General features: G+C 44.1%; 1 protein-coding gene across 3 annotated transcripts in view; it reads right to left on the reverse strand.

Moving 5' to 3' along the window:
- C9H10orf90 (chromosome 9 C10orf90 homolog) overlaps positions 1-4,156 on the reverse strand; it is a 241,821-nt gene extending 237,665 nt beyond the window's left edge. For all 3 annotated transcript variants that reach the window (XM_007964393.3, XM_038009709.2, XM_038009710.2), the window contains exon 1: positions 3,180-4,156. In XM_007964393.3, coding sequence (XP_007962584.2) covers positions 3,180-3,419 — 240 coding nt within the window. In that variant the 5' untranslated portion in view covers positions 3,420-4,156. The remainder of the gene's footprint in view (positions 1-3,179) is intronic.
- Between the last annotated feature and the right edge of the window lie 21,564 nt (positions 4,157-25,720).

Below are 25,720 nucleotides of genomic sequence, written 5' to 3' on the forward strand. Positions count from 1 at the left end.
TTTTTGAGACAGAGTGTTGCTCTGTCGCCCAGGTTGGAGTGCAGTGGCATGATCTCGGCTCATTTCAAGCTCTGCCTCCCAGGTTCATGCCGTTCTCCTGCCTCAGCCTCCTGAGTAGCTGGGACTACAGGCACCCGCCTCCACGCCCGGCTAGTTTTTTGTATTTGTAGTAGAGACGGGGTTTCACCGTGTTAGCCAGGATGGTCTCTATCTCCTGACCTCGTGATCTGCCCATCTTGGCCTCCCAAAGTGCTGGGATTACAGGTGTGAGCCACTGTGCCCAGCTGGTTAAATCCAAATTTTTTAAAAGAATGAATAGAAAAGGGAGATGGAAATGATGATGGAGATTTTGAAAAATATTGGGAGGCATGGCCAAATAGTGATTTCCAAATGCATAATCTTTCTTTGGCTCCTCTAATGATTAAAGGCATTAGAAGCTGTCGCCTATCAAAGGACAGATGGGTGAGCCTTGGCTGATGCATCTCAGCCTACACCTACCATCAGAAAGGTCTCCACAATCAATTAGGAGATGCCCACTACATTCACACCTTAGGAGATACGAGCACATCACTGAATTCTATGAGGTCTCCCTTCCCAGGTTGGCAAAACTATTCAAGTTCTGCTGCATAGAGTCTCAGAAAGTGTCCCTGCTTGCCATGTGGACAGAAGGCAGAGCTTCAATATGGGCTCATCCCATCCTCCAGTTATGGCTACATTGATGTCTGAAATTCATCAAAAACATACGCAGGGGGAGACATGCCCTTAACACATTGTATTTCTCAGAGTTTGGGGCATTTTTTGAGTGTGCAGACATCAAGACTTTGAAAATATGAACCCGGGGACCTTCAGCACCCCTCACCATCGCCTGCTTCCAATCCTGGTTACTTTCAGCACAGCAGGCTCTGCTCCTTGTTGCTATCAGAAGGAAGTCTATGTAAGGGTATGCGTGTGGCTGGATCATCCCTGGGCTGGAGTTCAGCAGGTGAGAGGTGGGTTCTCCAATCATGAAGACAGCTCAGGACTAAGCCCATGGTTTTGGAAAAATTTGAGTCTGTAGGTTTTACACTAAAATCAAGCAGATTTGCAGGACCTCATGGGAAGAACTTGAAATCCATAAGGTTCTTACAGAAATAAAACCTCCAAAACTCACTTTTGCCAGATAACCAGCCAGTTTCTTTAATCTAGCACCTTTGTGCATTGAGAGTTCATCCCAGAGACCTTGCTCATTTGTCAGCCCATTGAGTACTTTATGGTCAAAACCCGGGGCAGGTTAATCGATGGCCTTGGAGCTGATAGAAGAGAAAGAGTCATGGGGCCAAGTCCAAAGGCAGAACCCAGAAGTTGCTAATTGGTGTCTTTCATCAGTTCAGCTTGGAAAATTGAGTAAGGAAGTTTCCTTCTTCCTAAATTTCCTAATCTAAATAATGCTGAGATGTCCTGGTAGGAACAACATGAAGAATAGTTTAATGGATGTGGAATATTTTAAAATTGGAGATGTTTGCTACCAAAAGTCAAGAGCAGAGCTTGAAGTTCAGAGGGACAGGGGGTGCAAATCCCATCTGACGGTTTTCAAACTTGGCCTGCCCTTGAGCCAAGGAGGCAGGCCCTTTCTGGACAACTTCTGGAGTCGGACACAGTGAGGCCCATCCAACCCATCAGACTGACTGTGGGTGGAGACTTGGATCTGGCATTCATTTTAACATTGGTGGCTCAGTTGTTGGCTGTCAATAGTAGCAGGGCATTGGGCCCTGAAAAAAAATGTAGCTGTGACTGTCACATATTTGAAGATTTTTGTAACCTCCTAAAAAGATGTACTTTTTTCACATTGTTTTATTTAGTGTAGCTATAGGAATAAGTGAAGTTTTACATATGAAGAAAATGAGAATGCCAGATCTACTGTTCGCTGCACAGGGTTTAAAATGAAGCCATGAACACTTTTGTAAAATGCATGATAATGTAATTCAATAAGTTTTTCTCTCTCTGGAGGACTGGAAAATAACCTCAATGAAAATTATGCAATGATAAAATTCTGTCCCCATCTGATTAATTACTTGTGAATAATGACATCTCTGATTTCTTTCAATTATATTCTAATTGCACACCTTTTGCTCTGGTTGATTGGGCAATGGAGTAATGAACAACTATTACTGAATTTAATTAGCACCATTATTTCTGTGGCCTTTACATCTCTGTTGTGAACAAGGAAATTCACACTCCCAGGGCTGGAACTGGAAGAAGCCAGCCTTGAACCTTGCAAAACCTGTTCCTTCCACATTGTGCTGGCTTCCTTCTGCCCAGTCTGGGAAACAAAAGACCTGGCGTATTTGCCAGTATTCATGGGAAGGCTTTCCTAATAACAGCATCAATATTCGGAAAGGTTACCTTTTCATAAGGCATTAGCAATTTGCATGTTACATCTATCAAAAGAGATGGGTAAATGAGCTATATGGGAGTCAATTACAATATCGTTCATAATTTATTCCATGTACAATAAAAAGCCGATCAGATTTCATGCGTGTTTACTTCCTGAAAAGATAACTGCTTGTGGCTGATGCTAGTTGCAGAATACAAATATGTTTCAGAGTAAGGTGTTTATCTCACTTTGACATTTTAAATCTCCAAAGTTCTCTCTCTCTCTCTCTCTCTTTTTTTTTTTACAAAGTTGTCTCTGCTTGAAAATTAGAGCTTGCTCTCAAAAATAAAAGACCATTCTCACTGGCCTAACTTGAATCATCCCATTTTAACTCAATGAAAATATGTCATACGTATTCTCCTGCAAAACACAACAGGAAACAAATAGGAATTTGCTTTTAAACACAGGTGATTGCAAACATACAGAGCTAAGAATATTTAACTCACAGAAACATGCTGTAGTTTCTAAACATGGATACAAATTACCCAACTCAGTAGTCTTTGGAGCACCATTAAATGCTTGTAAATGCAGATATGTGTCATCGTAAATTACCTTCATCCAATGTGCTTTCTCCTTCCCCCATATTTCAAAAACTAAAATAAATTCAGAAATGAAGAAGGTTTTTCCAAATCCCTTAGGGAAGTCTACAAACACATATGATTAATTTATTAGACCAGATAAAACACCTGAACTGTCTGAGGAGCCACAAGTCCATCTCTCCCTGAGTCAAGTGTGTACCCACTCACCCACCCAGGCTCAGCCGTACCTCATATCTGCTGGCTGTCTGCTCAGCCGTCTTCAAGCCTTGACACATATGGATGATACAAACTTTGGCTCTTCTCTGGGAGGGAAACCAGTTACTCTTCACAAAATCCATGACCATCACATGGTTTTTCAACTCGGTACTAAATGTTTTTATCTGGAAAGTCCGATGCACGGCCGTTTCTGCATAGCAGGCAGCATACCCCTGCTGATGAGTTTTTGTAGGAATTCCAGAGTGCTGCATGATACTTGGAATCTTGTGACTTTAGCTAGCGAGACTGGCAAACACAATTTTCTTTGTTTAACCCAGGTATTGAGTGCAACAGGAGGGACTTGGGCAGTGCCCCAGCTCGGACCTGTCCCAGGGTTTTCCAACTCCAGAGCTAGTCGTCTCAATATCCCAGCTACATTTGTGAAGGATGTGGATGTGGGAACCTCAAGGGTGACTTTTACATGCCAAAAAAGAAAAAACTTCTTGTTGTGGTCTGTTTCCAGCCTCACGCCTGAGCTCTCGGGTCACTCAAAGTCTTCTCTGATTTCAAAGAAGTATTTTTCTTTCCACTGCCTTGAAACTTTGAACACAGAATTCACCCAGTTACTGAGAGATTCAATATGTTTGCCAGTCTCTATCCTCTCAAATCCAAATAAATTATTTACAGGGCTCTATACAAAGGAACCAAGAGGAATCATCGTTGCTTTTTAGAATTCCTGCTTTTACTTGCCAGGACTGAAAGGAACAAGTGCAGGCTGCCTACCAATACAAAGAGCGTCCTCAGCCCTGGAGAAGAAACACATTCAAGCGAAAAAGAGAACTCCCAGCGCAGAAGCAGCAACGGCTGTAAGAGGCCATCAGAAAAACAGCGTGTCACGTGGGGGCTTGGGGGTGGAGTCCACTCGCCTAGAAGGGGGCTCTGGTCCTGGGTCAACCATGGGAAGTTCCCTCACCACCCTGAGCCTCAGTTTACCAGGAGGAAAACTGGAATGAAAATACCCCATCTGCCACTCACAGGGTTATTGTTAGACTCTGGTGAGCGAAACAGTGAGACAACAACAGCACAGAATAGAGTCACGTTAGGCATCATTTTGAAAGTACAGTTGCACGTTCTCTACCCAAATTATTTTGCACAGTGTTCGCTACACATATGATAGTGGAGATTAATGTGGTGCTAATAATTGTCGGATTCTAAATTTCAAATCAATTAGAATTGCAAATCCATAGTATATGCCTCATTTTATTTCTTGTTTTGATGTCACTTTTATTAACCTAGTAATTTAGAAGTGAAAATGGCAAGCCTTGGATCAAGGGTGTGCGCCAAGAGGAAGCGGATGACAGCATCATGACTGTGCTCCAAGTCCAGACACAGAACTCTTCTCCACAGGTGACTTTCTCTTGGCAGAGACACCCCCTTGAATAATTAACTCACCTGCCCCACATTGAAAGCCATGGGGGAGGCTAAAGGAAGAAGGGCCTCCAGATAACTTTCCTGAAAACAGAGCTGCAATCCTAGCCCAAAGCCATGAGCCTTCCTGCAGTAGATCGAAGCTTTGCATGTCACACTCAGCAGGGCTAGGACTTGGGGGCTAAAATGCTAAACTTCCACCTTCAGAGGTAATGGAAGTATTGAAGATGGGAACCGAAATGAAGGAGGAGACAGAAAAGACTTTAGAGATCATTTAGGCCAACATTTTCATTTGAGTGTTAAAGTAGAAGACCTACAGAGATTAAATGCTGGCTCGAGATCACACAGTGAAGTGGAGTTCACGGTTTCTTAAACAGAACACAGCCCAGGTCTGCCTGGGGATCTCCCGAGGATGTCAGTGAGAATGTCAGCACCCAACTGATGACATCCATGGCTGACTCAAACCCGAGAGTCATGCTGGAAACTCCCAGGGAGCTACATCATGGAGCACCATCTTGGATTTGGAAGCAATGTGATAAAGAAAGCCACAGGAGACATTTGAGCAATAAAAACATTAAAATTGAACAGGGACATCAAGTAAAGAGGGGATCTGTTTGCATGTTTGGCAGCTATGAAGGTCATTCCTGTGCCCCCAAAGGCACCATTTAAACCAGCTCCCACTGGTGCCTATCTGCTCCTGTCCAGCAGGCCCTGCAAGGCAGGTAACAAATAATAAAGTCTTTTCTTCCACCACTACACGCACTAAAGGGCCTCGGACAATGCTGAGACCAGCAGGACTGGCCATCAGCTGCTCCGAGACCAGCATGGAGAGGTTTGCTGACGATTGGCTGACTGCTAGTGCGAGCACTTGTCATGAGAAGAGCCAGCCTGTGGTGATTATGGAGATTCCAAAGATCATTAAGGCTATGGGTGAATTTTTCTCTCTCTTTTGACCACAGCTGGTGGCTGGATCTTAACTGGCCAGTATGGCCAACAAGAGGAAGGAGCACTGTGGCCTTAGGCAGCTCTCCAGGATTCTTGGTCAATAGGGCTGGACAGAAGCCTTGGGATTGTCAGATTTAATTCCTCATTCTGTGGAGGAGAAAATGGAGGCCCAGAGGGAGAGAACCTTGACTGACAGGTCAGAAGGCTGGAAAGAGCACAGGATGGACAATTGGAGATGGGTTTGCACCTAGACCCTAAGACAAACTAGCAGGTGATTGTGGACAAGCCTCCTCCCTTCTGGCTTAAGTTCCCTTTAACCACAAGCCCCCTAGCTTCTCTGACACCCCTGGGTTCTAGAGTATGTCAATTTTGACCATGTGCAGACACAGCTCAGCAGAGAGCAGCTCTACCCTTCCTGGACAGGCCTTCCTGTCTGGGTCACTGAGGTGGGGGTGGGTGCAGAAGAATGAGCTGATATCCTTCCATCTGCCCTCGGAACTGTTGCTCCTCACATCCAGCAGGGCCACAACCTCCACAGTCCAGCCACTGTGCTCTCTTGAAGCACAGCCTCCAAGTAAGAAGACGTGGCTCCTCGTGATGTTCACAGTGCTTGCCTTGCAACCTTGGGCGAACTGCACACTACCCTTGCCTCAGCTTCCCCATCCATTTAAGAGGATAACAATAGTGCCTTCTTTGATGGGCTGCTGTGGAGACTGAAGCAGCTGGCACTAGTAAAGGGCTTGGGACAGAGCCTGGCACCGGGCACCTGCTCGACAGACACCAGCTGTCATCACTCCCAAAGGACAAAGACTCTAAATTGCCAGACACATCATGTTAATACTAAAGAAGGAAGATTGTTAAGGAGAAGCTGGAACTCAACTGGCCATCCTAAGACCCTATCTCCAAGACTCCCTCTGCCATGTAATGCTGCGCAGAACTGGGGCAGGTGGCCAGCCTTGATCTCCTCACACGGGGAATAGAGTTAGCATCGCCGGAGCAGACAGCTGTGAACACTGCATTAGGTGGTCGGTGCATGTGAAACTGTTTTATAAACTATATATTTTTAAAACTATACATGTGTAGATTTTTAATGCTAGATGCCAGCAAAAACAACTGAAGGAAGAAGTGCCAGACATAAGCACAAACTGAGCTAGTTCTCACCCAAAGGACAGAAAGTCAGTCACATTTACAGTCACGAAAGAATGGTGGCATCAGGCACCACCATGCCACCACATTCACGCATGTTGCCAAGGACACTGAACGCTTTCTGGTTTGCCAAGAGTCCCGCTCTTCTGGGAATTCTTCCCCCACATCCACCCCAAAACCTCCCATATGGTGCCCATAGAAGCTAGCCATGCCTCTGACCTCATTGACTGGCCATTGACTGGCCCAGATGTGGGCACCTGGCCCAAATAGGGCCAATCAGAGCCATTTGTTACTATCTAAATATTTGGGTATCCTCAAATTCATATGAAGAAGCCCTAACTCCTAATGTGATGGTGTTTGATGATGGGGCCTTAGGAAAGTAATTAGGGTTAAATTAGGTCACGAGGGTAGACCCTCATGATAAGACTAGTGGCCTTATGAGAAGAGGAGCAGAGATCTCTCTCTCTCCTCCACCGCCTCCTCCTGAGCATAGAGGAGAGGCCATGTGGGGACACAGTGAGAAGGTAGCTGATTGCAAGTCAGAAGGAGAGGTCTCATGGGGACCTAGTCCTGCTGACACCTTGATCTCAGATTTCCAGCTTGCAAAACTGCGAAAGAATACATGTCTGCTGTTTAAGCCTCCCAGTCTATGGTATTTTGTCGTGGCAGCCTGAGCTGACTAAGACTCCTGGAGAAATACCTGGCTCACATGAGGCCAATCAGAAAGAGTCTGTTCTGGAGAACCCTGAACCTGGAACTGAGCAAGAGTGGGTAGCTGAGGCTGTGGGCTGGAACACCACAAGCACTTCTGGCAAGCAGCTGTCACAGAGAGAGGCAGAGACCAGAAATGGGAGCCTGCGGATAGTTCTGGAACCCTGGGTTCTACCCGACCCACATTCTGCATGTGGAACCAACGAGACTATAGTATCCTGACAATACTCAACCCTTTAGGCTTAAGTCGTTTGACTTAGGTCCTGTTACTTGCAACCAACACAGAGTTTATGTTAATCTTTGAAAATTCATTCATTTATTAAACAAAAAGAGGTGAAGTGCTTCTGAGCCAGGCACTGTGCAAGGCACCAGTGATAGAGATGAAAGGGAGTTCACTGTTCAGCAATGGGACGGATGCCTTGACTAGCAGTTACTCAAAGCACAGGGAATGTTTCCTATGAGGGCATCTGCACCAACGTGGTGAGGACACTAAGAAACTTTCATGGGAGAAGGGGTATGGCATCAAGTCTTGAATGATGACTGCTTTACTGCTGAATCCCCATGGTTAGCACTGCATGGACAAAAGTCAGCTGTAAGACATCACCTTCTACTTTCTGTTCACACATTTTGTCATAAAGCATTCACAGCCAAGAATGGAAAAGCACTAACTGAAGCCATATTTACTGCAAATAATCAGCACCGTTTATGGAAAATGACTTCCTGAATCTTTTACTATTTTTTTCTTAAAGCAAATAACTCAGTCAACTACTATAAAAGTTAGATCTCTGACCTTATTAATGTCCTGCAGAATATCCTATTTAATTTCCCTAAATTGGTCCCTGGGGTGACTAACTAAAACTGTAACATTGTTAGCAATTGCAATCCGATGATACCAAATCAACATAAATGAGTCTTGAATGTGTTTAGTGTTGAAATATATGGGAAATTAATCTCTTACCTCTCCCTTGCCCCTGAGACAATATGCAGGGCTGTATATAATATGCACTGAAGTAAGTAAATAATGAATTATTCAAAAAGAAAAGAAACTGCAGGTACCTGATGCCAAAAATCATGCCTGTGAATTCTTAATCTGTTCTCCAATGGGATTAGCATTTAGGACTATGAAAGATATCCTAATTATGCAGAATTTCAGAGTTGATTTTCTGCAGGGCCTGTGCAGATCTGAAAAGCATTAGGCAACAATAAAAACAGATGACTATGAATTTCTGAATTCATAATTTAGTTTCCCTTATGGGAGAAATGACATTTTTATTTATGGGCTCTTTACTCATCAGGTGGGTGCTGAAGTTTTTCTCCTTTCTCCAAGGCACAACGCTTGCTGCGAGTGCATCCAGACAATCATCCTTCTAAAACAGATGTGTGAAATTTACAGGGCTGTCTAACACAGGACCAATGCCATATATTTTTCCTCTTGTTAGTCCCCACCCGCCGGGGTGCTAGAATAAAACAAAAGAACTGAGAATAATATGGCCAACTAAGGAATCCTGGACCTTTTAATCAAATTAGGAAGAGGATGCAAGCTTGCTTGATGAATTCCATTCCCTTGTTAAATTTTCCAGCTACACATTGATAGGATGGAAGGGGAGTAATCCTTTCCGTGGCCAAGTTACAGGGGCTCCATAAAGAGTTGTTCAGTGGACGGATGGAAAATAAAAGGCGTTAATTATCCTATATGCATTTATTTTTCTTTTCTGTAAATGGAAAACTTTTTTCTTCTTCTTTATACAATGTTTGGACCAGGTGATAATTTCATATTCCCTCCCAACTATCCAAGGGGAAGGGCAAAATACAGAGAAAACTGGAACAGAAGCACAACCAATATTGTCACATTTATCCACAATATTCATTTTCTTCCCACTTTTGCAAGCAATCAATAATCATTTATTGAGCACCCCCAGGGTGTTCAGCTCTGTGCCAACTACTTCAATTAAATATTCAAAGCCATTTCTAACACCACTGAAAACCAAAGCAACCGCAGTTAGGGATAAATCACATATCCCTCCTTTAAACTCATTGGGAAGAGTAAACTATTTGAAAATAACAGATAGTATTGTCATATTTTCCTTCCAATGTCTCAACAGACTTCAAATAAAGAAAACCAATGACTTCGTTAGAAAGGATGTTTGCTTTTAAACCATATACGTTTGCAAGCAGGAGGTGGAGGCAAAGATATGGGTGAAGTTTTAAGAAAACATCAAATGCAATTTGCTATTTGTGTCCTGTGGCAATTTTACCCAAAAGGAAAACCTAGAGTGCCTGGCACCTGCCCCTGCCCTCCCTGAAAGACAGCCACGTGTTCTCCTGTCAATGCACAAAGGGCAGCTCCTTTCTGCAGGCCAAGCTGTGGGAGCAAAGGACGGGGGCCTATTGCTGTGGCCTGAGGGTGGACATGCCACTTTTTCCACTTTGATTGGCACGAACATATTCACTGTCACTCTCAGCCAGGTATTTTTTGCTTGGATGAATTAATTTTTCAATGAGTTGTGCTGAGTAAATTTCTGAAATACAATATTTATCAGCAAAATACCCAAGCCCCAAGGGAAACAGCAGGCCTCACAGCAGCAGACAATGCAGCTACCACCCGACTCCTGGACTCACCCAAACCTGGTCCCTCCCTCCCGTGGGGACAGCAGGTGGGGACCAACTGCGTCAGGAGCAACCAGACCCTCACCCACAGCGTGGTGAGGGGGGCACCTGCATGAGGAAGCCCCAGAGGCCAGGCCACTCTGATTCCCCCTGGTGCTGAATGAAAGAAAATGGCCTGCATGGCCCCACCCATCCACCTGACCCTGCACGGCCCATGCCAGGCAGTCCTGTCTTGGTCAGGGCAGGGCTTTCCACTTACTTAATACCAAGGTGATAACCCTGAGACTATCTTCAGTATTAGTGGTGGGGAGGGGGGGAGGGGGACACATGTAGCTACTTGGATCATCCCTACACACCAAGACCAACAACAGGTGTCAGCAGAGCCCTGATTTCCCAAGTATTATTGTTTTTTGTTTGTTTGTTTGTTTGTTTTGAGACGGAGTCTTGCTCTGTCGCCCATGCTGGAGTGCAGTGGTGCCATCTCGGCTCACTGCAAGCTCCACCCCCTGGGTTCATGCCATTCTCCTGCCTCAACCTCACATGTAGCTGGGACTACAGGCGCCCGTCACCACGCCCGGCTATTTTTTTTTTTTTTTTTTTTTTGTATTTTTAGTAGAGACGGGGTTTCACCGAGTTAGCCAGGATGGTCTCAATCTTCTGACCTCATGATCTGCCCATCTCAGCCTCCCAAAGTGCTGGGATTACAGGCATGAGCCACAGCACCCAGTCCCCAAGTATTATTATAAAACCACTTCCTCCTAAGTGATTATGTCCTTAACAGTCCCTGTTATAGAAGGTGAGAAGGAAGACAAAGGGAAATAAAATTAAACATATGTTTAAAATATATATATATGTACACACACGTACACACACATATTTATATTTATATAATGCATGTGTGTGTGTATATATGTATATACACACACACATACACAGACATATACATACAAACAAATCTATACATAAAGATATCCAATAATCCATGTGCTTTCTGAAAATGAAATAGGCCCAGTATAATTTACTTTTTGGAACATTTCATATAAATATAAGTAAGAACTTTCTACCAACCCCAGCTGTCTAGCAATGAATGAGACCAGGGGCCTGTAGACCGAATGTGGCCCACTGACCATTTTTGTCAGTAAAGTTTTATTGGCACATGACCATTTGTGTACACATCAATGGTGCCTTCGCTTTCATAGGATGGCAGAGTTGAATAGTCACAACACAGACTGTATGGCCTCCAAAGCCTGAAATATTTACTATTTAGCCCTTGACAGAAAGAATTAGTCACTCCCTGAAATGAGACCAGCTGATGAGGTGGTGAGTCGGCTCTATAGTGACCATCAGCTTTGACTTCAGCAGAGTAGTCAAACCTGGTTTACCAAGGTTAACCAAACCTACCTATACAACAGAATCACTGGATGCTTCTGAAAAGCTGTACTCCCAGGGCCCACTGGCCCTGAATCAGAATCTCCAGATGAGTAGGTGGAGCAGGTGGGTTTAAAAGGCACTAGTTGGCTCCCAGGAGTTCTGATAGCCACATCTCACCTCTCCTTCACTTTCCACCCTTTTCCTAGATCTTTCCTGTGCATTTCCTCGTTTAGTGTGAAGATGCAATTATTATTCTCATTTTGCAGATGAGGAGGTGAGGCTCCTGTGGTGTGCCTGCTGGTCAATATAGAGCCAGGGCTCAGACTGAGGGCAGAACCTCTTCCATTAACCCCCTGACCCCTCCCCATGACCTCTAAGATGCACAACCCTATAAAGTCCCAAATATGACAGGAAAGAAAGCCTCAAAGACAGAGCCAGCTCATTAGCATGTAACCAGCAAATGCACACGTTTTGGGTTTGGTATGCCCAGGAGAGCAGGACACCTATTCAAGGAACTGTGCCTGGCACAAGGATGAGCAAGTTCACATATTCACCCATTCAATAAGCACTACAAAATTCTAGGAACCAGGATAAGATAGGACTATGACCAGGAAGGAGGCAGCATGATGCTGCCCTCATGGAACATTCCAGAAGAGTTGGAGGGCAGGGGCTTACCCAGATAATTCCAGAAACATTGAGTGTTGAGCTTGCCCTTGGGTCTTGCCAATCACACTCCTACCTGGCCTCCCTTCCCTGAACCTCTGCTTGGCTCTCTCCTTCACTCAGCTCCCAACTCAGATGTCATCTTCCCAAAGACCTTTCCTGGCCAAGCTCCCACCGTGAGTCCGCTACACTGCTCAGTCTGGTTTCATGTTACTTCTTACCCTGACATATGGATTGATTCTGGTTTTCTCTGGTCTCTCCTTTACCCCAGGATGAAAACTTTCAGAGCGCAGGACATGGTCTCATGTGTGATGGTTGTGGTGTTCCATATTTGCTCCTGCCTCCCTCCTTCTCTTGCTCCCTCCCTCTATTTCTCCTTTCCTTCCCACATTTCACCACCTAAAACATGAATGAACAGGGTTCTACCAGGGTATTAAGAATATGGGTACTGAAGCAGGGTGGGTATGGCCCCAAAAGAAGGGCCTGCAGGGATTAGATGTCCTTAGCAATATTTGGAAATGAGTGGGTTTGGGTTAGCCCTTCAATGCAGAATGGGACTTCTCTTGTGGCCCCATCCAATCTCCTCCTCCCCATCTCTGGCTCATTCTGTTCAGGCTTTGGCCAGCTTTGTGCGGCGCCGCCTGCGGGGCCACTGTGGCCACTGGGGGATGGGGGTGTGATGGATCCCCAGAGGACACACCTGAGATGCTCTTCCTACGGCTCATCTGAGGGGCCCTTGGAGGGAGGACTGGTCACCCCAGGGGTTCAGCACTCCTCGCTTTGGTCTTTCCAGTTTCCCAGCTTCTTGCTCCTGGTTCCTCACTCACTCTTCCTCCTGGACACATTTCCCAGTCAACTACGGCTTCAAGGCTTTTCTCAGGCTCTGCTGTAAGGGGAAGTCGGGCTGAGCCCAATTTCAACTCACCCGTAATGTCTCCCACCATGTCACCCCTATCGAGTGGCCTGTCCCACCCCTGACCTTGAATTTGAGTTCCCCAGGGGCTTTGGTGGTGCCCTCCTCTTTTCTTGGAATGACTAACAGGATCTTCATAGGTCCTTCTAAGTGGCTGCCTCCATGCCTTGCTCATAATAGAATCTCAATAAACATTTGTTAAGTGTGGTTTCACAGAAATGAATCCATCCACATTTCTGAATAAATAACAGTTCCTGTGTATAAGGATCCTGCCTGAGTCCGTGAATGAGCCTTATCACGGAACACTGAGTTAAGTAGCATTTAGAGGACCTGGTGTGACTCAGTGGCCCAGGAGCTCTGCATGGTCCACCTGCTTTCTGTCCTGAGGGTCAGCTCCTTCCCCAGTAGGGCCAACACTCAGGCACTCAGGCATAGAGGCAGGTCATAGAGAATGCAATGCCATAGGCTCCCCTCTGCTTCCAAGCTGCCATCAAAAGGGATATAGGCCAGAAATAACACTGAGGGGTTTTTTAACACATGCCAAAAGAGCACGAAGCTATCTCTTTTTGTGTTCAAACACAGCGAACGCGGGCAGCTAAATGCAGGGCAAAGCTGCATTTGCTCTAGCAGGCAGGCAGAAGCCAAAGGAGCTGACTCCTTCACAGTGAGCTCCCCTCCTGCTCCTTCTCTATAGCTCACAAGCACTGGTATGTTGAGCCTTTGCCCCAGCCCCATTCTGCCAGGAGGCAGGATGCAGGGAAGGTTGGTTGAATTGATCACCGCTCCAACTTTACTGGATTCTCCCTGCATTGGTTCAATAGGCTTCTATTGAACCCTTTGGATATAATTCAGCAAAGTGCCCGTCTCTCAGAGCAGGATTCTGTTTCTGTGCGGCATTTGAGTTCATCTCACGACCTGCTCGGAAACCAGGAAGGATGCCGAAGTGAGTGATCCGCTCTTGATTGCCTGGTGGACCGGCCTCCCCAGCCCCTCTGGCAGCTGTCTGGGAGGTCTCCACTTACTGAGGCGGACAAAGAAACTGCAGCAGCATTGCAAACAGACCAGGAGTGTGAGGCCTGCCGGACAAGTCTGTCCTGTGTCTGTGAGGAGTGCACACTATCCCCGTTCCCCACTTCCTGTGCCTGGACACCCTGGGCTTGGGGTGAGGCCACCTTACTGTATGACTCTGCTCCCTCCCCTCTCGTGTGTCCCCCCGGGGTTCTAGCTCTTCATTCTCAGCTGCACTGCCTGACCTGTGTTCCAAGCTAGCCCATCATGCAGGGAAACTGGGCCTCAGATTCATTTCTCCTCCCTGCCCAGCTGATCACAAAGCATGCCCTGCTCGGGTTTCCAGGGCGTTTTCTCGTCCCAGCTTCTCTTTCCCAGATCCTCCGTCTGCATTGGCTGAGGGCTTCTCTGTGCTCCTCACCCTGCCGTGAGCATTCAAATAGGATGACAGCCCTATTTTTAAGCAAAGAAAACAGCCTTCTGCAGGAGAACTGAAATGAGATGAGGAATACAGGGCCGGACCAACCAAGTGCTCTTTTTAAAAGGATGAAAATAGGAAGTCTGAGGGTTTGTTTGTTCTTTTTTTTGATAAGAAGAATCTATACTGTCGGCCACTCGCAAGGGCTAAACTAGTTTTATAAAAATTATAGCCGGGGTCCTCTGAAGAAGGGGACGGCCCTTTTGGCACCTTAGCTGAAAAACAAATTATTCCAGGTCTAGTGCCCAACACCTCGCACCCCGCCCCCAGGGAAGCGCTCAGTGGAGCTTCCTGCTGATCCGCCTCCAAACTCTCAGGCCCATGCCATTGCATTATCCCTGCAGAGACCAGCATGGTTCACTCCTTGGCCCCTCGGGAACTTCAGAGAGCCTTCAGAAGCTCCCCTCCTCACTCATGTATTCACTCCGGCGCCATTTTCGGAGCGCCCTCCAGATGCCAGGCACAGTTCTAGACACCAGATGTGCAAGGTGAACTTCAACATGACCCCGGATTGTGCACTGCTGCTGGGAAGGTAAAATGCTTCCTCTGCTGTGGAAGACAGCACGGCAGTTCCTCAGTCACTTACAAATAGAAATTGCTGCCGGGCGCGGTGGCTCACACCTGTAATCCCAGCAGTTTGGGAGGCCAAGGCAGGTGGATCATGAGGTCAGGAGATCGAGAACATCCTGCCCAACATGGTGAAACCCTGTCTCTCCTAAAAATATAAAAATTAGCTGGGCGTGGTGGCGGGTGCCTGTAATCCCAGCTACTCGGGAGGTTGAGACAGGAGAATGGCTTGAACCTGGGAGGCGGAGGTTGCAGTGAGCCAAGATCGCGCCACTGCACTCCAGCCTGGTGACAGAGCAAGACACTGTCTCAAAAAAAAAAAAAAAAAAAAAAAAAGAAAAGAAATTGCCAAATAATCCAGCAATTCCATTTCTCATATCCGCCCCCCAAAACTGAAAGCAAGAACTTGAACCGACATTTGTACACCATGTTCACAGCAGTATTGTCCACAATAGCCAAAAGGTGAAAGTGACCAAAGTGTCTGTTGATAGCTGAATGGATAAACAAAATGAATGTGTATGTGGCATACACACACAATGAAACAGGATTTAGCCTTCACAAGAAAGGAAATTCTGACCCATGCTGCAACATGGATAAACCTTGAAGACGTTAGTGAAATAAGCCAGATACAAAAGGACAAATACTGTATGATTCCACTTACATGAGGTATCTAGAGTAGTCAAATGCACAGAGACAGAAAGTAGAATGGGGGTTGCCAGAGCTGGGGCTAGGGGGAAATGGAGAGTTATTGTTTAATGGGTATAGGGTCTCAATTTGGGAAGATGGAAAATCCAGGAGATGATGTTTGCACTACAGCGTAAATGTACTTAATGCCACTAACTGTACACTTAAAAATGGTTAAAATACAAACACTGCATGTTCTCACTCATAGGTGGGAATTGAACAATGAGAACACTTGGACACAGGGTGGGGAACATCACACACCGGGGCCTGTTGTGGGGTGGGGGAGGGGGGAGGAATAGCATTAGGAGATATACCTAATGTAAATGACGAGTCAATGGGTATAGCACACCAACATGGCACATGTATACATATGTAACAAACCTGCACATTGTGCACATGTACCCTAGAACTTAAAGTATAAAAAAAATGGTTAAAATAGTAAATTGTATGCTATGTGCATATTATCACAATAAAAATAATTTAAAATGAATATACAAATAAAAACCACAGTCCCTGATCTCAAGGCTCTCCAGGTCTTGTGGCTCTGGGCAGTTGTCCCCAAGGCTCATCTGGACACTTGCACAACCACTGTTGTCCATAGGAGTGATGAAAGAAAATATTACAAGTTTTATTTATACTTACTTTTATCTCATCTTTTACAATATCTGTATAGAAATTATGAGTACAATGGCTTGTAGTCATACTTTATAGACAAATAAATGGGCCATCATCAGGAGTGCCCTAAAAGTTCCTTTCTGGTGGGGATGAGTGATAGAAAGGAATGTGGAACCCCCGTCCTAGTGGATAGGGCTTCGTGGAGGGCCAGGGTATACCCCCAGAATTGGAATCGGCACCTCCTTACCGTGGGGAGGGTGGTGGCGGGTTGGGGAGTGTCATCATCCAAGATGTGCTAATGACCACAAATATGCAATGAAGTTGGGGACGGTCGTCCACCAGGCCACAAACCCTGCACTGAGAAGGCCAAGCAGGGGTCTAGAAACAGCCCACCGCAGGACTTCACACCAGCACTGGCTCCCAGCTCCCCTTCCCTTTCTTCAAAAAAGATCATGGCTTCTTTTGGAGTCTTTTCCCATTGTTCCTGGGACTGCTTGTCACCCTGCTGAACTGCGGGCAGCTGAGCCTGGCACAGCCACTGCGGCTAACACCACTACCTGGGGCCAGTCTTGCCTGCATGGGCTCTCTCCCTACTAGGATTAGAGTCTGCCATTAGACACCTCACTGTGGTGGACCTTCCTACAGCCCCACTCAGAAGGAACTTGGGTCACGCTTTTCCAGGACAGTGCCGAGCGTAGCTGTCAACCATCCTTTCCACTGTCCTTCAGCAGGGACCCACACCAGCCACTGACAAGCCTCTATCTTGGATGAGGTCCAGCCCCACCTTGGAGGGAGGGGAATTTGCTGAGGCTTCCAAGGAAGATGCTCTTCCTTGATCTGGGAGATACTTTGCTCAGTATCTGTGAAGTCCAGAACTTCCATAGCCATCCTCTCCTGAGAACACAGCTGACAGCAGGGAAGCCAGAGTGAATACACAGAAGGCAATCAGGTTCCTGATTTTGGAACAGCCAAATCAAAGCATCCCTGAGGTCTGCCTTACTACTGGATTCCAGTTCCACATGCAAATGAATCCCAAACTCTTTTAGAATTCAGTTTGAATTTATTATTTGCACCAAAAGCATCCTAATTATGCACTGGCTATTTGATTTGGGTCCTGTTTTTTTTTTTTTTTTTTTCTTGCTGGCTTTGATAGACCAGGGAACTCTCCAAGGACTTCTCTCAGGCTGGAATTATTTTCAGCAGAGCATGGAGTGATGTGTTTGCTTGTGCTCTCCATTTTCTCTCAAAAGCCAGTGAGTTCTGTGAACACAAAATGTCTGAGACAGGTCTCAGTCAATTTAGAAAGTTTATTTTGCCAAGGCTGAGGATACGTCTGTGACACAGCCTCAGGAAGCCCAAGGTGGTTGGGGGTGTAGTTTGCTTCTATGCATTTTAGGGAGACATGAGGCATCAATCAGTACGTGTAAGATGTACATTGGTTCGGTCCAGTAAGGCAGAGCAACTTGAAGTGGGGGCTTCTAGGTTAGAAGAAGATAAGAGACAAAAGGTTGCATTCTTCTGAGTCCTTGGCCAGCCTTCCACTGAATACACAATTTAGTCTGGCTCAGTGAATCTGCATTGTTACATAAACAGTAGGGGAGAGGGAGCAATCAGATATGCATTTGTCTCAGGTGAGCCTCAGAGGGATGACTTTGAATGGAATGAGAGGAAGTTCCCAGCTTGACTTTGCCTTTTAGCTTAGAGATTTGAGGGTATTTTTGTTAATTATTGTGGATGAAATTATTTTCTTGGTTTATTTTTTTTTTTTGGTCAGTTCATTGGTAATGTAGAGAAACACTACTGACTTTTGTATGTTGATTTTTGTGTACTGCAAGTTTACAGAACGTATTAATCTAACAGTTTTGGTAGAGTCTTTAGGATTTTCTATATTTAAGATCATTTCATCTGCAAACAGAAACAATTGAACTTCTTCCTTTCTTATTTGGATGCCTTTTTTTTCTTTCTCATGCCTGAGTGCTCTGGCTAGCCCTTCAGTACTATGTTGAATAGAAGTGGTGAAAACGGGCATCCTTGTCTTGTTCCTGACCTTAGAGAAAAAGGTTTTCTCCAATGGTGAAAAAAACTTTCACCATTTAGGATGACGTTAGTGAAACGATGTAGTTCCCTTGACCCCTTTGTGGAACTTACAAAGGGGTTGGCTCATTTACTCAGCCCACAGCTCTCAACCCCTCACGAGAGGGGGAGTATCCAGGTGAGCAGTTGCAGGGGCCAGGATGAGTGCTTCTGGGTGCCAGCAGGAGTAGAACTCTTTGTGTCCCTGCGGCAGCATCTGGGGGATACCTGCAACCTTCAAAGCTCCAGAGGGTGTGTGTTACAGTGTGCTTTTTTAGCTTTGGCACACTGTATGGCTTACGTGTTTAACAGCTCAGTGGAGGGTCAGGGTGACAGCCTTTTGCACTCACCCTCTTGGTATCCAAGTTCTTGTCTTGTCCAGCATCTAGCAAAAATCAGGTTGCACAGATGAATTGAAGGGTGGTGAATGTGGAGAATTTTACTGAGCAGTGGAAGTGGCTCTCAGTGGGATGGGAGCTGGAAAGGGGATGGAGTGGGAAGTTAGTCTCCTCCTGGAGTTCAGTCGTCCCCAGCTGAACTCTTCTCTGAAGTCCCCCTATCAAGCTGTCCCTCTGAAGTCAAGCTGCTTCTCTCTGCCCACTACCCAGTGGAGCCTGGGGGTTTTATGGGTACAGGAATGTGGGGCTGAGCAGGGTGGGGCAGGGTGGTTTTGGAAAAGGCAACATTTGGGCAGAAAAACAGGAACGTATTTCTCACTTTGGTCTGCAGGTCCAGGCTTGAGGATGGGGCTTCACCAGGGACCTCCCCTTCTCTGCCTAGTATTTCTCTGCCTCCTGTCCATATCATTAGCTGTGGGTTTATCATATATTATCTTTATTTTGTGGAGGCACTTTCTTTTTATACCTAATTTATTGAGAGTTCTTATCATGAAAAGATGTTAAATTTCATCAAGTGTTTTTTATGCATCTATTCAGATGATTATTTGGTTTTTGTCCTTTGTTTTGTTAATGTGATGTATCACATTTATTGATTTCCCTATGTTAAACTGTATTTATGTAGCTGCCCAATGGGTTCGCCTTGCCTGCTGCCTAGACACAGCTGATTTATCAAGACAGGGGAATTGCAATGAAGAAAGAGTAATTAACGCAGAGCCGGCTGTGCAGGAGACAGGAGTTTTATTATTACTCAAATCAGTCTCCCTGAGCATTTGGGGATCAGAGTTTTTAAAGATAATTTGGTGGGTAGGGGCTTGGGAAGTAAGAAGGGCCGATTGGTCAGGTTGGAGATGGAATCATAGGGGGTCAAAGTGAGGTTTTCTTGCTGTTCCTGGGTGGGATGGCAGAACTGGTTGGGCCAGATTACTGGTCTGGGTGGTGTCTGCTGATCTATCCAGTGCAGGGTCTGCAAAATATCTCAAGCACTGATCTTAAGAGCCAGAGGCTGCATGACCTCTAAACTGTAATTTCTTTCTTTCTTTTTTATTTTTATTTTTGCAATTGCAATATTTAATAGAGTGAAATACAGTGAAAACCGAGCTCCCATACAAAGGGAGGGGACCCAAAGGGGGTTGCCGTTCTAGCTCGGCTCGAATACCTGTGTTTATATCCTGATCACTGTCCCTCCCTCTGTGCTCTCAGGCAACAGATGATTGGCTATTTCTTTACCTCCTGTTGTTGCCTAATTAGCATTTTAGTGAGCTCTCCTTACTATCTTATTGGTCGGGTGTGAGCTAAGTTGCAAGACCTGTGTTTAAAGGTGGAAGCGGTCACCTTCTGAGCTAGGCTTAGGGGTTCTTAGTCAGCCTAGAAAATTCAGCTGGTCCTGTCTCTCAGTCCCCCCTCTCAACAGGAAAACCCAAGTGCTGTTGGGGAGGTTGGCTGATGCCTGCTCTAACTGCTTCCTGCTGAATTGGGGCATAGCAGGGGTTGTGCAGTTGAGATTTCCTTGTGAGGGGTGCCTTCGATGTCATTAACATTGGAGCATGGGCTAGTAAGCTGGTCCGCGGTGGATCTTAGTCATGGACTGCATCTGGGGCTCCATTTGAAGAATGATTTATAGTTTTACAGCTTCAATTCTGGAAAAGACAAACTTAACAAGGAGGTTAAAGATACAGGGATTGAAATGCATGGCCTGCAGTGCAGGGGATTATTTCTTTGGCACACTTCACAGGCCCTGACTATTTGCTTGATAGTTTTGGAAAGGCCTGGTCCAGTAAATAATAATTTGGCCATCTGATGGGTTCTATCAATGCCTAAGTGAAAAGTTTGGTAAAGGGTTTTAAGTAATTTCCATTGGTTAGCTGTAGGCAAAAGTATTTTTCCTTCTTTGGTGGCTAGCCATCCTGAGGGGAGGAAACTATGTCTTCGTGAGGTTCCCCATTCTATTTCTTCTTCTGAGTACTGGGGCTTGGTGTCCTGGAGGGGAATACCACATACTAGGAGTCCTTCTATAAGCATTTTAATGTTGGGTCCTGCCTTGTGGCTCTTTTGGCTTCAATATCCTCTTGGCGGTTCCTTTCTATTTCCTTTTCCTTTCCTTTCTGGTAACTCCAGCAGTGTAAGACTGCTACCTCTTCAGGTTTCTGTACAGCCAATAATAATCTCCCAGTGGCTTCCTTACATTTGATAGGTGTTCCCTCCGAAGTTAGGAATTCCCTTTCTCTCCATATTGCTGCAGGGGCATGGAGGACTAGGTAAGCATATTTAGAGTCTGTATATATATTTACCCTTTTTCCTTCTCTCCTAATTCTAGTGCCTGAGTGAGGTCTATTAGTTTTGCCAGCTGAGCACTAGTTCCTGGAGTGAGGGGATTACTTTCAAGTATTCCATTATCGCCGACCACTGCATACCCCACTTTTCGAAGTCCTTTTTCTACAAAGGAACTTCCATCAGTATACAAGTTGAGGTTGGGATCAGTCAAGGGAACCTCTGAAAGTTCCCCTTGAGTGGCATAGGTTTAGCAATTACCTGTTGACAGTTATGTTCTATCTTTTCTCCATTGTCTGGAAGCAATGTGGCTTGGTTAAGAGTTGCACAAGTGTGCAGTCGCAGCACTGGCCCTTCAAGTAATAGAGCCTGATATTTAAGTAAATGGTTGTCTGACAGCCACAAGTCTCCTTTAGCATGAGTGTGCCATTCACATCATGAGATGTCCACACAGTAAGATCTCTTCCCTGTGTTATTTTAACTGCTTCAGATACTAAGACTGCTACTGCTGCCACTACACGTAAACAATGAGGCCAACCCTTTGCCACTACATCAATTTCCTTACTCAGGTATGCCATGAGTTGCAGGCTCATCCTTTGGACCTACGTAAGGACTCCTAGAGCTACTCCTGTTTTTTCTGTGACATATAAAGAAAAGTCTTGCCTTGTTGGCAAGCTTAACACTGGGGCTTGGGCTAGGGCCCTCTTTAGGGCCTGGAAAGCCACTTCTGCTTCAGGTGTCCATTTCACTAAGCGGGTATTGGCTTTCTGATAAACCATAATTTCTAATCTTGTAGCTAATGTGTTAGTGCTGCAAAGGCAGACTGGTCCCCAGGCAAGAAGGGAGTCTTTTCAGAAAAGGGCTATTATCAATTTTGTTTCAGAGTCAAACCATAAACTGAATTTCTTCTTAGTTTTGTTTATGCCCAGGAATGAACAAGGACAGTTTAAAGGTTAAAAGCAAGATGGAGTCTATTAGCTCTGATCTCTTTCACTGTCATAATTTCCTTGTTTACAATTTTTGCAAAGGTGGTTTCACTTACATCTCAGGGATAAATCCCACTTGACCATGGTGAATGATCCTTATAATGTGCTATTGAATTCAGTTTGCTAATATTTTGTTCAGGAATTTTGCAGCCATGTACATCAGGGATATTGGCCTGTACATTTTTTTCTCGTAGCGTCCTTGTCTGGCTTTGACATCAGGGTAATGCTAACCTCACAAAGTGAGTTTGTAAGTACTCTCTCTTCTTCAGTTTTTTGGAAGAGTTTCAGAAGGACTGGCATCAGTTTTTCCTTAAACGTTTTGTAGAATTCAGCAGTAAAGCCATCAGGTCCTTTTGATGGGATTTTCTTTGATGGGAGACTTTTTATTACTAATTCAGTCTCTTTTCCTGTTATTGTTCTGCTCCAATTTTCTATTTCTTCATGATTCATTGTGGTAAGTTGTATGTTTCTTGGAATTTATCCATTTATTTTAGGTGATTCAATTTGTTGGCATGTAACTGTTTATAGTAATACCTTATGATTCTTTGTGTTTCTGTGGTATCAGTTGCAATGTCTCCTCTTTCATTTCTGGTTTTATTTGAGTCTTCTCTCTTTTTTCCTTTGCCTAGCTCAAGTTTTGTGTGTTGTATTTGTCTTTTCAAAACATTAATTCTTAGTTTTGTTGATCTTTTCTATTGTTTGTCTAGTCTCTTTATTTATTTGTGCTCTAATCTTTATTACTTTCTTTCTTCTACTAACTTTGGGCTTATTTTTTTTCCTACTTCCTTGAGGTATAACATTAGGTTGGTTTATTAGAGATCTTTCTTTTTTGATGTAGGTTTTCATTGCTACAACCTTCCTTGTTAAAATTGCTTTTGCTGCATCTCATAAGTTTTGGTATGCTGTGTTTCCATTTCTGTTTGTCTGAAGATATATTTAAATTTCATTTTTAATTTCTATTTTAATCCATTGGTTGTTCAGGAGTATGTTGTTTAATTTCCATATATTTGTAAATTTTCCAAAATTCCTTCCATTATTAATTTCTAATTTCGTACTATTATTGTCAGAAAAGATATTTGATATTATTTCAATCTTCTTAAATTTGGTAAGACTTGTTTCTTGGGCTAACATATAATCTATCCTGAAAAGTGTTGTGTGTGTACTTGAGAAGAATGTGTATTCTGATGCTGCTAGGTATAATGTTGCATATGTCTGTTAAGTCCATTTGGCTTAAAATGTAATTAAATTCCAATGTTTTCTTATTGATTTTTCTCTCTGAATGATCTGTCCATTCTTGAAAATAGGGTATTAAAGTCCTGTATTATTATTGTCTAGTCTATCTGTCCCTTCTGATCTATTAATATATGATTTATATATTTAGGTGCTCTTGAGCATATATATATATACACACACGCACACATACATTCCCATTAGGTACATACACACAAACACATACATATACACACACACAATTGTTATATCTTCTTGATGAATTAGTGACATTATTACTGTATAGTGACCTTCTTTGTCTGTTTTTATGATGTTTTGCTTAAAGTCTATTTTATCTAATATAAATATAGCTACTCCTGATCTTTCTTGGTTTCTATTTGAACGGAGTTATCTTTTTCCATCCCTTCACTTCCAATCTATGAGTATCCTTAAAAATGAAGTGAAAGTGAGTCCCTTGTAGGCAGCATATAATCGGGTCTTTCTTTTAACCTATCCATTCAGCCATTCTATATCTTTTGACTAGAAAATTTAATTCACTTATATTCGAGATAATTATTGGTAAAGACTATTGCCTTTTTATTTATATTTTTCTGTTTTTTTGTAGATCCTTTGTTTCTGTCTTCCCTTCTTTCTGTCTTCCTTTGTGATTAAATAATTTTTGACAGTGGTATCCTTTGATTCCTTACCATTTCTCTTTTTTTGTATCTACTATAGGCTTTTGCTTTGTGGTTGCCATGAGGCTTACATAAACCACCCTTTGTACTCTGGTCATTATTCATCCTTCTGATTTCAACACCACTTCTGTCTACACATGAACCCAAGCCCAATCACAAGATAAAAATAATGGGAGGAAGAAATGAGACTCTGTGTATTTACTTGAGGCAAAGGAAAGAACCAAACACCATGATTTCAAGCATCTCTATTATTCTCATCCAATTTCCCATAGTTGCCTCATTTTATATCCCACCAGTCTCTCTATTAGTAGATACAAGGAACATTTTAATGTTTTATTATATTTCAGCCAATTGTGTTCACAGGATGCTTCCAACATTGTGATCTTTAATCTAATTAATAGGCTTAAGCCCCATTTTTATTTTCTCTTGTCTTGTCCTGCTTTTGTTCTATCAATCAAGTTACTATGTAGAAAGTCACTGAACTAACCGCAGCTTATTCTTCTCCAGTGCATATATCCTGGTATCATTTATCTTGCTGTTACTCTTTCACCTCATTTCTTTCAAGAATTACGTGAACATTCACATGTGTTAAATTAAAAATATATACAACCTTGTAACAGGGAGTTATCATTTGCATAAAATACTGCCACCTGACAGCCTTGTAAGCCATTACAGACAAGACAGGACTTAAACATGAAGCTGAAGGCTGTCTGGTCATGCACAGCAGATGTCTCCTGCAAAACTCACTGTAAGTCAAAAATACTACAGTTTGGGTCATGCCTGAAATGCACAAAAGGATGTTTTTCTTTCCTCAACAAACTGGTAGTAAGTTATTTTCTATAATTAATAATGCTTATAGAAATATTAATTACTTGTGGCTGGGCATGGTGGCTATTCCCAGCACTTTGGGAGGTCGAGGCTGGTGGATCACGAGGTCAGGAGTTCAAGACCGGCCTGGCCAACATGGTGAAACTCCATCTCTACTAAAAATACAAAAATTAGCCAGGTGCAGCAGCTGGTGCCTGTAATCCCAGCTACTCAGGAGGCTGAGGCAGAGAATTGCTTGAACCCAGGAGGCAGAGGTTGCAGTAAGCTGAGATCGCAACACTGCACTCCAGCCTGGGCGACAAACTGAGACTCTGTCTCAAAAAGTGTGTGTGTGTGTGTATATATATATATGCGCATATAACTTGTAAAGGTAGCTCCAAGTTTAAATTGTGGCAATATTTTCTTAAGCAGGTTCTAGCTAACTGACAATTTGCCTCTCCACAGGAGTGGCCCTTAAATCACATGATCTTTTTTACGAGATAATTGGATCGGGTGAAAGTTCAATTCAAGCTTAGCCAATCAAATTCTCTCAAAGTGGCTTAGTAATCAAAATAGCTTTGTCTCTCAAACACAGGGAGACTCAGTCAATTAGCCCTGAGAGACCAGTCAGGAAGGAAATACAGACTGAAGTTTGCCATTTTGAGCCAACCAAGACAGAACCATGTGCATGGGTGTGATCTGAGTCTGGGCAGCAGAGAGAGCAGAAAAAAGTGGTTTGGCAGCAACAATGAAAGGGGAGAGGAAGATGCCAGAGCACTTTACCCAAGCTCACCTGCACTTATTATATTTAGAATTCAAAAAATACACTTTTATTCTATTCATAAATCCTGCATTACTTGGGCAGTCACACTGGCTAGTGTGCATTCAGTGATGCATTGGATGACGCTTTAGACAATGAAGCACAAACATCCAGTGGCCTCTTATCCACTCATCTTTCTTGACACTAGAAACTTCTCCCAGGCAGTCAGCTTTACTCACTC

The sequence above is a fragment of the Chlorocebus sabaeus genome, chromosome 9, assembly GCF_047675955.1.
Source record: "Chlorocebus sabaeus isolate Y175 chromosome 9, mChlSab1.0.hap1, whole genome shotgun sequence".
In the NCBI taxonomy this organism is placed as follows: Eukaryota; Metazoa; Chordata; class Mammalia; order Primates; family Cercopithecidae; genus Chlorocebus; species Chlorocebus sabaeus.